The sequence below is a fragment of the Canis lupus genome, chromosome 13, assembly GCF_011100685.1.
Source record: "Canis lupus familiaris isolate Mischka breed German Shepherd chromosome 13, alternate assembly UU_Cfam_GSD_1.0, whole genome shotgun sequence".
NCBI classification, from domain to species: Eukaryota; Metazoa; Chordata; class Mammalia; order Carnivora; family Canidae; genus Canis; species Canis lupus.
Window position 1 is genome coordinate 3,399,866 of NC_049234.1, and position 13,251 is coordinate 3,413,116.

Below are 13,251 nucleotides of genomic sequence, written 5' to 3' on the forward strand. Positions count from 1 at the left end.
TAGAGAGAGAGAGAGGCAGAGACACAGGCAGAGGGAGAAGCAGGCCCCATGCAGGGAGGCCGACGTGGGACTCGATCCCGGGGCCTCCAGGATCCCACCCTGGGCTGAAGGCAGTGCTAAACCGCTGAGTCACCAGGGCTGCCCCCAGTATTACTTATTAAGTATCTCTCGAAGCCATCTAGTTTTCTTCATTCCACTTCCACCATGCTGGAACAATCTGTCATTATCTCTGCCTGTTTTTGTACACTGTACCAGGGATGCTGTTTTTGACATGCTTCTCTGATTGTATCACCACCGCATCACTTAAATCCCATTGCTTTTAGTTTTAATATCTAAATCTTTAACAGGTATAGAAAGCATTGTATATTCTGCTTCTCCTCTGCCTTTCCCATTTCATCTTGGACCTCTTTCCCCCTTATGCTTTCTGCTGTGGGCTCCATACAGTTCTGTGAACCTGATATACTTCCTCCTGCCTCAGGACCTTTGTACATGCTGCTCCGCGTTCTAGAATTGTGCTTTGTAATGCCATAGCTGCTAGCCATGTGTGGCAGTTACAATTAAATAAAATCAAGAATTTTAGTTTCTCAGTCCCACTAACTACCATTTTAAGTCCTTGATGTGAGCAGTACTACCACATTGGACAATGAAGATACAGAACACTTCCATCTTTACACAAAATTCTATTGGACAGCACTCTTCTAGAATATTCTTTGCCCCTTCCCTCATCCTTCTTCCTGTGTACTTACTCAAGGAAGCCCTCCCCATCCTCCCTTCTGTTCCCAGTAGAGTCAATTTTCTCTGTAACTAAGTCTCCCAGCTAAAGACCACCATGAACACATCTGTAAGCAGGATTACATTTATTTAGCCTGCTTCAGCAGGGGACCCTTAGGTCAGAAAGAGTGTTTGGGCTTACAGTGGGTAAGTGTAAGGAGGGATTACAGATGTGACTGTCAGCTCTGGACTGGATATAAGACATTGGGGCATCTCGGAAACTGGGTAACCATGGTTCAGGAGATGAGATGAGCAAAGCAGGACTGAAGATGCCTTTGCCAAGAAAGCAGCAGTCCCTCAGAAGGAAGACATGTTATTCACTTTTATAGCAGTGTGTGACTGTCTTCTGGGCTTCTGTTGGAATGTTGCTGTTGGCCTTGTCTGTGTGCCACTGGAAGTAGTACACCAAGACTGATTGTCAGTGGGACTCATTTTTATTTTCTCAGTTCCTGGAACTCTGTTGCTCTTTTCAAGTAATGTGTTTTCTCTGCTACACCAGAAGCTTCATGAGAGCAGAGGCCTCTTCTGGTTCACGTTGGTACCCGTAGCACCTAGGACACTGCCTGATACAAAGTAGATGCTTAGCCTTTATTGGAAGAGTGGATGAATGAATAAACGAATGATAAGACCTAAAAAAAATGTTGACTGATCACAGACCACCATTTCTGGAATCAGAAAGTATCTGATTTTCTGACAGTTGAAGAATCATTTGTCTTTTCACACTAGACTCTTAGCAGGTGTCTCTTTGCTCCCACCTAAGAAAAACACTAGAATTCTAATATTCAGAATTTAAACATAACATTCTAATATTGCCTGGTATCTCAAGTCCTTTCAGGGTAGTCTTTATTTATTTTTTTAAATATTTTATTTATTCACGAGACACACAGAGAGATAGGCAGAGACATAGGCAGAGGGAGAAGCAGGCTCCAAGTGGGGAGCCTGATGCGGGACTTGATCCCAGGACCCCAGGATCACATCCTGAGCCGAAGGCAGACGCTCAACTGCTGAGCCGCCCAGGCATCCCTCAGGGTAATCTTTAAAATATGTTATACCTTCTTTACTATCATTTTGTCAGTCCGAATGAAGAAATGTATGGATGCATTATATCAGATCACGGTAAGGTATAGTGATGTTGGCTGTCTGCCTGCCTTTTGGCATCCTATGAATTATATTAAAAGTTTTCCAAATAGTTGGTAACTGTAATGACCCAAATGTTTCGGCTGTAATTCTCACCAAATCACGTAGGGCCATATGATCCGTCAATGTGATCAGATCTCATAAAGAACTGTGATGCTTTCCAGGTGGAATAATTTTTTTTTCTTAAATTATAAAGACAATATAAAAGAATTAAGGATAACATTTTAAGCTTGAAAAAAGTAGTATTCACGTTGGTAAGATGTCTACTATTTTTATTTTTTCATAGTTCTTATCCACATACATTCATGTTATTGGAGTAAGATTCTCTATTTTAATCAGCATATAGTTGATCATCTCTTTGAATCTGAACAATTGTGGTGTATCACACCTTCTTGCATCACCTGAGGGATTAGAATCATTGAATTTATTAGTCCAATATGTTGTAGTAAGCTAGTTAAGCCTTAGGCCTCAGAGTTCTATGGCATGGACAATAAATTCACTGAGGGCCATGTTTACTGATACTGGTTCATCATGTGTTGTTATGGGTTACTGCATATTCCTTCAAAGAACACCTTGGAAATGCATCTCCTCTGTCTTCCTTAAATGCCCTTTTCTTCATGCTCCCCTCCTACTCAAAAATTTCCTAATTCTTAACTATACTAAGCGTAAATACCTTTTCACAGATCAGCCTGTCCAGCAGAACTTTCTGCAGTGATGGAAATTTCCTTTATTCTCTCCAGTGTAGTAGCCAATAGCCATATATGTAGTAGCCAATAGACACATATGGCAATTTAGTATTTAAAATGTGGCTGGTTGCTTGAGAAACTAAGTGTTTAACCTAGATTTTTAGATCCTCTCTTCATACTCAAATCAGGCCTATGTCCTTGGCCCCATATATGAGCCACATTTATATCTATCATTTTGTCTTGACTCATGTTGGTCCCCTGGATTACTTTTTCTCTATTCCTTCAATTAATACAGCTTCTCTTGTAGCTTCCCGGGGTTAGAGCAATCTCCACAATTTCCACGAAATCTTCCTGTAATCTTGGTGATTTTCCTTTCCTGGCAATGCTCATTTTGTGTTTCTCCAACTAGGACACCTGAATGAATGAATGAATGAATGATTCAAAATAGACTTTCACATCTAGTCATTTGCTGTATTTTACTTCCATTTGTTCTTGTTGTTAATGTGAATTTACCTATCTCCTCCACCAGTATATCTCCTCAACTATATTTTTGAGGCCAGGACAGTGTTTTATATATTTTCTGTATTTCTCTGGGCACCATTCAGTTGGTGGAGCCCCAGAATATTCCCATTGCATGCTTTGTTGATTGGTTGTAAAAGAAACACAAATCTGTTATCTTTGATTCTTTGTCACAATTACTGAATCAGTCAAGTATTTGTGAAATGTTCCTAGGATGCACTTTGAAGGGCAAACCATTTGCTTGGATCCAGGGAATTTATAAGACTGCATAAAAAGAAGATCATATATATGTACATATAAACTGAATTCTAAAGATGGTGATTAGGGATTGTGAAGAAAATTTGGAAAATAGCTGAGTAACCCTTTCCTGAGAAGGAAACCTTCAAACTGCTAGTCAAAGGATGGAAGCTTATGGCTGGGAAATGAGAAGCAGGAAAGTTATTTCTTTGAAAGAGATCCTGCAAAAAGGTCACAGTGGGAGGACCAGGTGTTTGGGGTCAATCAAGTGCTTTTTCATTCTGTTATATTCACTTAAGAATCAAGAGTTGGGGCTTCTGTGCATCTGCTTTTGAAAGGGTTTTAAAATGTAACAAAGTGTATCCTACTTGCACCTAACAACAACTGGAGATCTCTGGATCCAAGCTTCATCATGTATAATACTAGGACTTAGAGTTTCCCTTAAAAGTTTTGTGTACAAAACTTACAAGATTGTGATAATGACAGTCTTAGACAAGGGCACTGAATATGCACAAGTGATTACTATATAATAGAATTGAATACAGATAGAGCTTACTATGTACCAGATACTGTACTTAGTACTTCACATCTTTTATCACATTTATGCTTATCACTGCAAATGAGCATTTTATAGATGGAGAAAATCTGGCGCTTGCCTCAGTTTATACAGGTAGTGGGTAAGAGTTAGAACTTGATGCTAAGACAACCTTTCCCTAGAAACTCTGCCCCTAACCATTCTAAATACTGCCCTATGCTCTGTATGCATGTGGCCTCTCTGTAGTTAATGTTATATTAACTTAGAATTTGTGACTTTCGGAGTAAGCATTGGAGATAATAGGAAATGGAAGCAATGTTTTATATGTTTGAAAAAATAGGTTCCAGTACCTACACACTTTCAGAACTCCTGTGGACATGTGAATATGGACATATGAATAATACACAAAGCACAAATGTCTTTTCTGTTAAGTATAATCCTCAATGTGCAGGTGATTTGCAAGTTCTGTGCACAAATAGTAAGTAAATATTTTCATTGTAATTGAAAACAATACTAAAAAATGTATTATCTTTCTTTCTGAAGTGAGGATAAAACTGTTTGGACATATTTATTACTCCCCCCCCCTTTTTTTTTTTTGCATGATGGCTTATGTATTTGTTTTAATTTTGATGACTTTTAAATTTTGCAGAAATTCCGGAGTGCTTCAGTTGGGGCTGAGGAGTACCTGTATGACCAGACATCAGGGTAGGTTATCAGGAGATGCCCCAAGAAACTAATGAACTGATCACACTTTAAATGTATCCCCAACTTATACTTTTGAACCTTTAAAACAAATTCTTTTCTCTATATAGTGACTTCTAAATTACTGTTTCCAATCTTGACCTATATTCTGAGGCCTATTCCCTTTTTCCGTTCTTCTGTTGGTTAGATATCCCTTCTTAGGTGGTTCTCTGAATCTCAGACACATGGACCTCCAACATAGTATGTGAATAATTGGAACTCTTTACCTTTCTTTTTCTTTTCTTCCTTCCTTCTCCACTTCTTTGATATCTGTTCTGCTTTTATTTCCTATTGTGGCTAATGATGCAACCATCCTCCAGTTACTCACCCTACAGGTGTAAAGATCTACCTGACTTTTTGCTACACTTTAATCACACTTGCCAAGTGCTGCATGTTCTTTTCTACGTGTCCTGTTCCTTGTAGCTTACTCTTATTCATATTCTGAACTGTTGTAATATAATTGATCTTCCTGCCAGCACTTTCTTTTCTCTTCTGTTCCACTTTGCACATAATTAGCTACCAGCTATCATACTGGTGCCTTCCATGTACAAGTAATGCAAAAGGTATGGGAATAAGATAGAACCTCTCCTTATAAGAAGCCCATAGACTTTTGGAGGGGACAAATATAGTGATGGGCAATTACAATTTGCTAAGTGATGAATCAGTCCTGCTACAGAGATACATAAACAGATAGCTGAGAAGACCTATGGGTCTGTGTGTGGTGGGGGTTAGGAGTGGTGGGGATGGGAAAAGCTTGCAGGAAGAGGGCATTGGAACCAGGTGCTAAAGGATTGTGAGCAGGAGTTTTCCAGGGAAAGAAGGAAGATTAAGAACATTCTAGGTGGAGGGACCGGATGTTCAAAGACTTTGGTCATGGTCATGCCCCATAGATAGAAGAGAGTGGCAAGAAATGAATTGATCTCTTTCGTTTCACAAAATTTATCAGTGATGTCACCATTTCAGACAGGATTAGACACAAATTACTCATGAAGGTGGGCAGGGCCCTCTATGTGCTGGTCCCTTTGTACTTTAAACCTTGTGTCCCACCATATTTCTCGCTCCTTTGCTTTTACATTTGTGGCCCTCTTCTATTCTCTCTGTTTCCACCTTCAGTTCTCCTGATCCTTTAGGATCTTGCTCCAGCCTCAGGCTCCCCAGTCATCCGCCCCAGATCATCCAAGTCAGTTTCAGTGTGTGGTGTTTGTGAGTGGGAGGGGTGAAGTAGGGAACATAGAGTTCCAAGTCCCCTTCTAAAATGTGGAAATACATGTATAATTTAAATTATATATGCTATATAAACCCAGATTGCCATGTAATCAGCTATCAGGCTGGTAAAAAGAGCATTGATTGACCTACCAATCACTGGATCTATCTTTTCTTTCTGCTGCATTGTCCACTGGAGTGATCAAGTTTCTCACCCTTTCCTCACCTGTGAAATGAGGAAGGTGCTTTTATTTCCTGTGTTATGGATACACTTGGGGAGCATGAAACCCCCAAAATTATATTCAGAATGATTTCTGTTCCTATGTGCTTTTTTCCGGGGAGAAGGTTCACAGCTTTCTTCATGTTTTTTTGTTTTTTTTGTTTTTTGTTTTGTTTTGTTTTTAAGGCAGCCTGTGCCCTAGACAAAGTTGCAAGCTGCTGGTCTAGGTGATTCCTAATATCCTGTCCAGGTCTCAAATTTTATGATTCAGTGGTTGTATTGAAATTGCTTTACAGGCAAAATAACAGTGAAATTGGTTCTGTCTTGAATGATTTATTTCCCACCATGTCCTAAGATATGTATTCCGGAATCAGCTCATGTGTAAGGTTGTTCTCATAAAAAGAGGAATATTATTGTGCCCTTCAAATTTCTTTCTCCTTATGGAAGTTACAAAAAATTAAACGTTGCAGAAATATTTAACCTAGAAAATAGGGGTCTCTCATAATCTTGTAAGTAGACCATTTCCAGAGGTGAACTTTGAGGCATTTTTACACCTAGCCTTTCAAAGACTATGAAATTAAAGAGCTAAGAAAATAGATAGGCCTAGTGAAGAGTTTCTGGTGATGAAGTGCACAAAGCATTGGTTATTGGATCATCACTATCAGCCATCCTGTAGTATAGCAGAAATACATATTTCTGAATCAACATATTGAACAAAAAAGACTCTGGTCTTTTTTGACCACAGTGGTCAAACCTGTTGACCAACGGTGGTTCTTACCTTCTTACCTGTTGTTTATTTTAAGTAATTGATACATTCTTCAAAGTTGGGAAAATCAGTGCTTTTATTTTGTAAATTAAGTACTATTTTAAAAATATTAGGGAAATTGTGTAGAGCAGAGATTTGCAAACTTTTTCTACAATGGGTTAGATAGTGACTGTTTTAGATTTGACACACTATGCGTCACAACTACTAAACCCTGCTGTTGTAGTGTGAAAGTAGCTGTAGGCAAGATCTAAATGAATGAACATAGCTGGGACGCCTGAGTGGCTTAGCGGTTGAGCGTCTGCCTTTGGCTCGGGGCGTGAACCTGGAGTTCCAGGATCGAGTCTCCCATCCGGCTCCCTGCATGGAGCCTGCTTTTCCTCCCTCTGCCTATGTCTGCCTCTCTCGCTGTGTCTCTTGTGAATAAATAAATAAAATCTAAAAAAAAAAAAAAAGAATGAACATAGCTTTATTCCAATAAAACTTCATTTACAATAATAGGCAGGGAGCTGGATTTGACGAGTGGTCCATTATTGACAAACTCCTGATTTGGAGCAGTAGTGATCCTTTAATGAGTTCTTTTGCAGTCTTAAAATAGAAAACGAAATAAAAAAGCAACAGTCACTGTTATGGAACTAGATTCTCAACAGTGAGGGTCTGAGTTTTAGATTTTCACGTTTTGAAATGTTTTAAAGTGGGATATAGCTATTTGCGACATCTTAGTTATGCAAAAAAGACGGTTAAGTACAGGTATGAATTGAACAAAAGCTTTCACACATTTGGCTTGTTGCTAGGATGAAAGTGGCAAATTCTATCAATTCTTAAGCCTCAGGCATTACTGATTGCCACCCAAGACCTAACAGGTTCTCCTGGCATAGCCTTGCATAATTGGACAGGCACCTCGTGGACTTTCTCCCCTTCTAAACCATCATGTTTATGAGCTACTATTAGAAATGTTGTATACATTGTATTGGCAGTGACCTTTGGTCAGGTTGCATCTCTTTTGCCATATGGTTGCTGTGTTTTGTCTCTGAAATAGAGTAAGTATTGGTTAATATTTATACAAAATACTGTAAATGTGAAATTGATTAGGAAGGCAGAAATGTCCAAGTGAGTGACTCTGACCACTGTTTTCTGTTCACAGCGGCACATTTCAGTACACTCTGGAAGCCACCAAATCTTTGCGTCAGAAGCAGGGGGAGGGCCCCATGACCTACCTCAACAAAGGACAGTTCTATGCCATAACGCTCAGTGAGACTGGAGACAACAAATGCTTCCGACACCCAATCAGCAAAGTCCGGGTATGAGCCTCATTTCTCAAATAAAGCACAGAGGGATCAGATGAAGGGAATTGCTATCTAACAGTCTTGTGGAAGGGCGTGGAAAAAATTCCAAAATAAATAATTCTAGAACAAATGTCAGAGAGCTGGAGCAGGAGAACTTACTGGCTTCCAGTTTATCATTTTAATCAGTAACCAATAAATGCCAGGGAAGGGACATGGTTGGGGCATGCTTTCTGACTGTATCCAAGGTATTTTCCCAGCTTCCTTCATTGCCTTTGTGCTACCCAGTTGTTCTTGTTTTCAATCAATTGATCTTAATTTTTCAAGCAAGTGGCTGTACATCCGACCTTATTTGTGGGCAGAAAAAGAGCTGCTGCTGTTTCCAGTATGGGGGGATGTAATTTATTGTGTCCTTTGCAACTTGGTTAAAGTTAAGCCTTCTGGAGCCCAGTGCTTGCTTACTCAGGAGTAAAGTGAGGCATGATATGATCCCGACCAGGAGTGACTTGGTGGAATTTTCACCTTCGTAAGTATTAGACCTGTTTGTGGGAAATGGAACCGTGCTGGAAGTTTACCAGCTCTGGCATTCTTCTGCTGCCAAGAAAGGGGGGGGAACTGGTAACCCTTCTCTACTGAAAAGGAAAATCATAGCAGAGCTCTCTGAAAGGAGGTTGAAGGGCTTTCCTGCCCTATTGTAAAATGATTTATTTTACATGCACTGTGCATAGTGCCCACCCTATCTTATTTTGTCCGTAGCTACTGCCTCCTAAGCACTTCAGCACACTGAAAAGAATGCCATGCTGTGCCTAGAGCATAGTGTGTTTGCCCCCATCCTAGAATCCCCTGCAAAGATAGCAAGTAAAGTAGAAGAGAAAGAAGAGTATTTGGTCACTTGCTGGGCAGCTTGTCAGTTACTAGCTTTAGGTACAAATTTCAGTGGTGATCTCTGAGACAGCTAGATTTTCTGGCTTTGTTTTAATGAGAAAGAGAAGGAAGTATTGCCACTCATTTCTCAATCCTAAAGTTCTTCCTCCCTCCAAGCCTGTCCCAGTCCCAGATCAGAGCTGTAGGAGGCAGGGCAGTTGAGAGTGAGAAGATGTGGAGCTCATGTCCCACCCAAGGCTGAGCCCATTGCAAGTGGAAAGGTGCCTGGTTTGTTATGTTCCTGCCAGGGGAATTGGAGTGTTCCTACCCTCTGGTCAAGGCAGAGGGATGCCATCCTCCTCCTCCTTATCTTCATAATGGTGGAGGGATATAGTAATAATAACCAAAATAGTAATAACAGGAGCAGCCCAGGTGGCTCAGTGGTTTAGTGCCGCCTTCAGCCCAGGGCATGATCTTGGAGACCTAGGATCAAGTCCCACGTTGGGCTCCCTGCATGGAGCTTGCTTCTTCCTCTGCTTGTATCTCTGTCTCTCTCTCTCTCTCTCTGTGTCTCTTGTGAATAAATAAATAACATCTTAAAAAAATAGTAATAACAACAATAATGGCAGAGAGGTGCTGTAATTAATAATAACAACAATAACAAGAGCCACAAAATAACAACTAATATTTATTGAGTATATCTTCTATATGCCAGGCACTATGTTAAGTGTCATATATATATAGCAATTCATTTGAAACTAACAACAACCCTATGACATAGGCACTATTTTCATAATATTACAGATGAGGAATCTTGGCTTTTTAGAGGCTAGTGACTGGCCAAGGTTACACAGCTAAAATGTGAGGGAATTAGGACACATCCCAGGCAGTCAGATTCTTAGACCTACTCTCTTAACCACTAGGGTACACTGTGTTGAGTCCCATGGAGGGCTAAAAGCCAGAGGCATTTTAGCCTGGGATTCACCTCTGGATATATATGCTAGATTTCACACTCCACAGCTTCCCATGTAGATGCCAGGTAAAAAGACTCTGGATAAACTTACTTTTCACAAAACAATCTTGTACATTACAAGCAAGCATATAAATCACAAACACCCTCTTTAACAACACCATTATCATTACCATGAAAGATGATGGACGGTTCACATTCTAATGCCATGACAGGAGTTTTAAGTACAGAAACTTTTCCAAGAATTTTGCTTCATTGAAATCATGTAAATAATTTAATATGGAAGTTTTCTTTCCATCTGTTTTATTTTGGCTAAATCGAGCCCTCCTTTCTCAAGGACTTCAATCTAACACCCTTGGTGAGTTAGAATGGTGCCTCTCAGAGGGGATCTTTCTTATGCCTCAGCCCTAGGAGAGTAAGTAAGCACCCTGGAGAAAGAGGGATTCACTTGGAACTTACCTGCATTACTTTGGAGAACTGTATTTCATTCTGAGTTGAAGCATGTATGCTTGCTTGGTAATAGCATTTTCAAGCTGACATTCGCTTTATCAGTGAAGACAAATTTCCAGATCAAGAATATGCCATTACTTGGGCTAATAATATAGTTATTTGCTAAGGAAAGAAAATATTACCTGTTATTTTTATTTTGGAACAGAAAGACATAATAAACACTAAGAGGCCACACAGTGAACTTACATAAACAGTAGACTTGCCCCTTATGTGTGGGGAATACATTCTAGGACCTCCAAATGGATGCCTGAAACCATGGATATACTGAGCCATATATATGCTATGGTGTTTCCTCTAAATACATACCTATGATAAAGTTTAACTTATAAATTAGCACAGTAAGAGATTAACAACAACAGATAATAAAATAGAACAGTTATAACAATACACTGTCATAAAAGTTATGTGAATGTGGTATCTTGGTCTCTGAATATCTTATTGTACCGTACTCACTCTTCTCATGATGATGCGAGATGATAAAATACCTATGTGATAAGATGAAGTGAGTTGAATGACGTGGGCATTGTGACTGTAATGTTAGGCTACTACTGACCTTTGGATGATATATCAGAAGGCATGCATCTGCTTCTAGATTATGGTTGACCAAATGTGGGTAACTGAAACCATGGGGAAGGGGAACGACTGTAAATGGCAAAGTTTGAGGAGGTGGGAGAGAGAAGAATGAAGAGCTTGTAGCTCATATTCCACCAGCACAGCCAGTGGTTCCCCTTGTCATTTCTTTGTACCTTACCTTTGAGGTTCATGCCGCTAGTGTATTTGAATAATATGGATACATATTTCTAAACTAGTTTTCCTAACATCTGGTCTCTAATCCAACAAATATTCACACATACTTTGGGAATGAGCCAGATTTTGAAAGAACAGTACAATTGCAAGCATGTATTTGGTATCTATTATTTGCCAGGCTCCAGGCCACTGTCCTTGTCCTCTTTGAGTTTGAAGTCAAGGGGAACACATTGTCATCGACTGAACAATTGTAAATAATTAAGTAAATGACTACAAGTGTGCAAAATGCTACAAAGGAGAAGTTATTAAGGAATGAGAGTCAATGAAATATTCTGGAATAGTAGGAAAATGTCTAAGGAATATTTTGGTTATGGAGTAAGAAGGAGAGAGGCAGTATCCCTGATACTGTAGTTAAGGGGATTTTTGGGGGTATGTGTTGATAACTTCTCCATCTCATAAGTGATAAGTGTGTATTTAGTTTAATGAGGGTTTTTATAATTTAGAACCAAAAGGGGTTTTGGATTCTTATTTCTACAAGATATAATTAGTTTCTCAAGCAAGTACATCCAAATTGTGTTGAAATAAATAAATAGTTGGCCTTACCTCTTTTGGTCTGTGAAATATCTGTAGTTTGGATCTGTGTTCCTCGGTATGAACTCATCTTGTGGTATTTCTCTCATTACTTTAGTATTTCTCTTAGTACTCCAGTATTCCAGCCCGAGGCACTTAATTAGTCTAGAAACAGATGCTTGCTTCTTTACAAATGGTGCCAAATTCTACATTTAAGAATACAGTATTTCAGAAATGTGTTTGTTTTCAGTACAAAAAAGATTTTTTTGGTATTCCTGTTCACCTCACATGGACGTGCTGTTAATTGGTGAATTTGGTTATGATTCATGGTAAAAATGATATGGAGGGCGCCTGGATGGCTTAGTTGGTCGTGAGTTTAAGCCCTGTGTGGAGCCAACTTTAAAAAAAATGATGTAGGATTCTTTTTCCTGTGTACTGTTCTCATTCCCCAGGCATTTTTTAAGGAGGCCCAGTTTTAAACAACTGAGCTTGTCTGGGCTTTTGTCAAGCAAGAGAAGCAACATTATAGAAACACAGCTCTGCCAGAAGCGGAGGCTGTGAACAGAAAGTAAGATGCATGGCTCTCCCCTCTGCAGAGCGTGGTGATGGTGGTCTTCAGTGAAGACAAAAACCGAGATGAGCAGCTGAAATACTGGAAGTACTGGCACTCCCGGCAGCATACGGCAAAGCAGAGGGTCCTTGACATTGGTAAGTTGATCCTGACTTCCCTTTGTGGTCTTCCATGAACTGACATGTTGTCATGATGCCAAGGAGAGCCTGGCACACGACTTACAGCGAGGACCCACGTAGCTCTCAGTAAGATGTGCCAGGCACTAGTCTGGACACTTTTCCTTTGTTAGTACATTTAGTACAGGTCAGGCGGAGACATCAGAATCAGGCTAAGCTGAGTACAAAGCCTGGTTTGTTCTATGGAAGTCATCTGTGCCTTGTATAATAGCAGTGACACATTTGGATTTGCAAGGACTCTGTCCGTTTCTAAAACATGTTTCCATGCTCTCCTGTGTTTAGGTCTAATGGCTAGTCGGGCAGACCAGATGAACTCTTATCCCCCTGTGACATGAGTAACCTCAGGGTCATTTGACTCTAAGGTACTTGTCAAGGTATATGACTGGAAAGTGGGTTCTGGTTCCCTGATTCTTTTCTTAGTGTTCCTTCAGCTGCTCATAGTACTAGGTGGTCTGGCAGACAAAACCTTTGAGAGATCTTTTCTAGCAGCAGAAGAGGAATGAATCTGCCAGGTACATTTTCTGGAGTCTCTGTATTCTTCAACACGACTTCTGTGCTCTAGAGACCTGTAGTCCGTTGGGTGGGAGTCAAGTTCAGCCAGGAAGGCAGAGCCCATGCCAAGTGGTCCCATGGAGGGAATTTGTTGCAGAGATTGGGAGGGCTGCAGGCACCATGAGGCAGTCCAGAGATAAGCAACAGCAGGAGTCTGTTGCTATTACTTGCAGGGCTGGAGGATCAAAGAGAGGAG

At 40.2% G+C, this 13,251-nt stretch overlaps 1 protein-coding gene across 5 annotated transcripts in view; it reads left to right on the forward strand.

The window, feature by feature from the left end:
- GRHL2 (grainyhead like transcription factor 2) overlaps positions 1-13,251 on the forward strand; it is a 157,959-nt gene that overhangs the window by 64,616 nt on the left and 80,092 nt on the right. For all 5 annotated transcript variants that reach the window (XM_038555223.1, XM_038555220.1, XM_038555222.1 and 2 more), the window contains exons 5-7: positions 4,535-4,590; positions 7,957-8,113; positions 12,353-12,464. In XM_038555223.1, the coding sequence (XP_038411151.1) occupies positions 4,535-4,590; positions 7,957-8,113; positions 12,353-12,464 (325 nt within the window). The remainder of the gene's footprint in view (positions 1-4,534; positions 4,591-7,956; positions 8,114-12,352; positions 12,465-13,251) is intronic.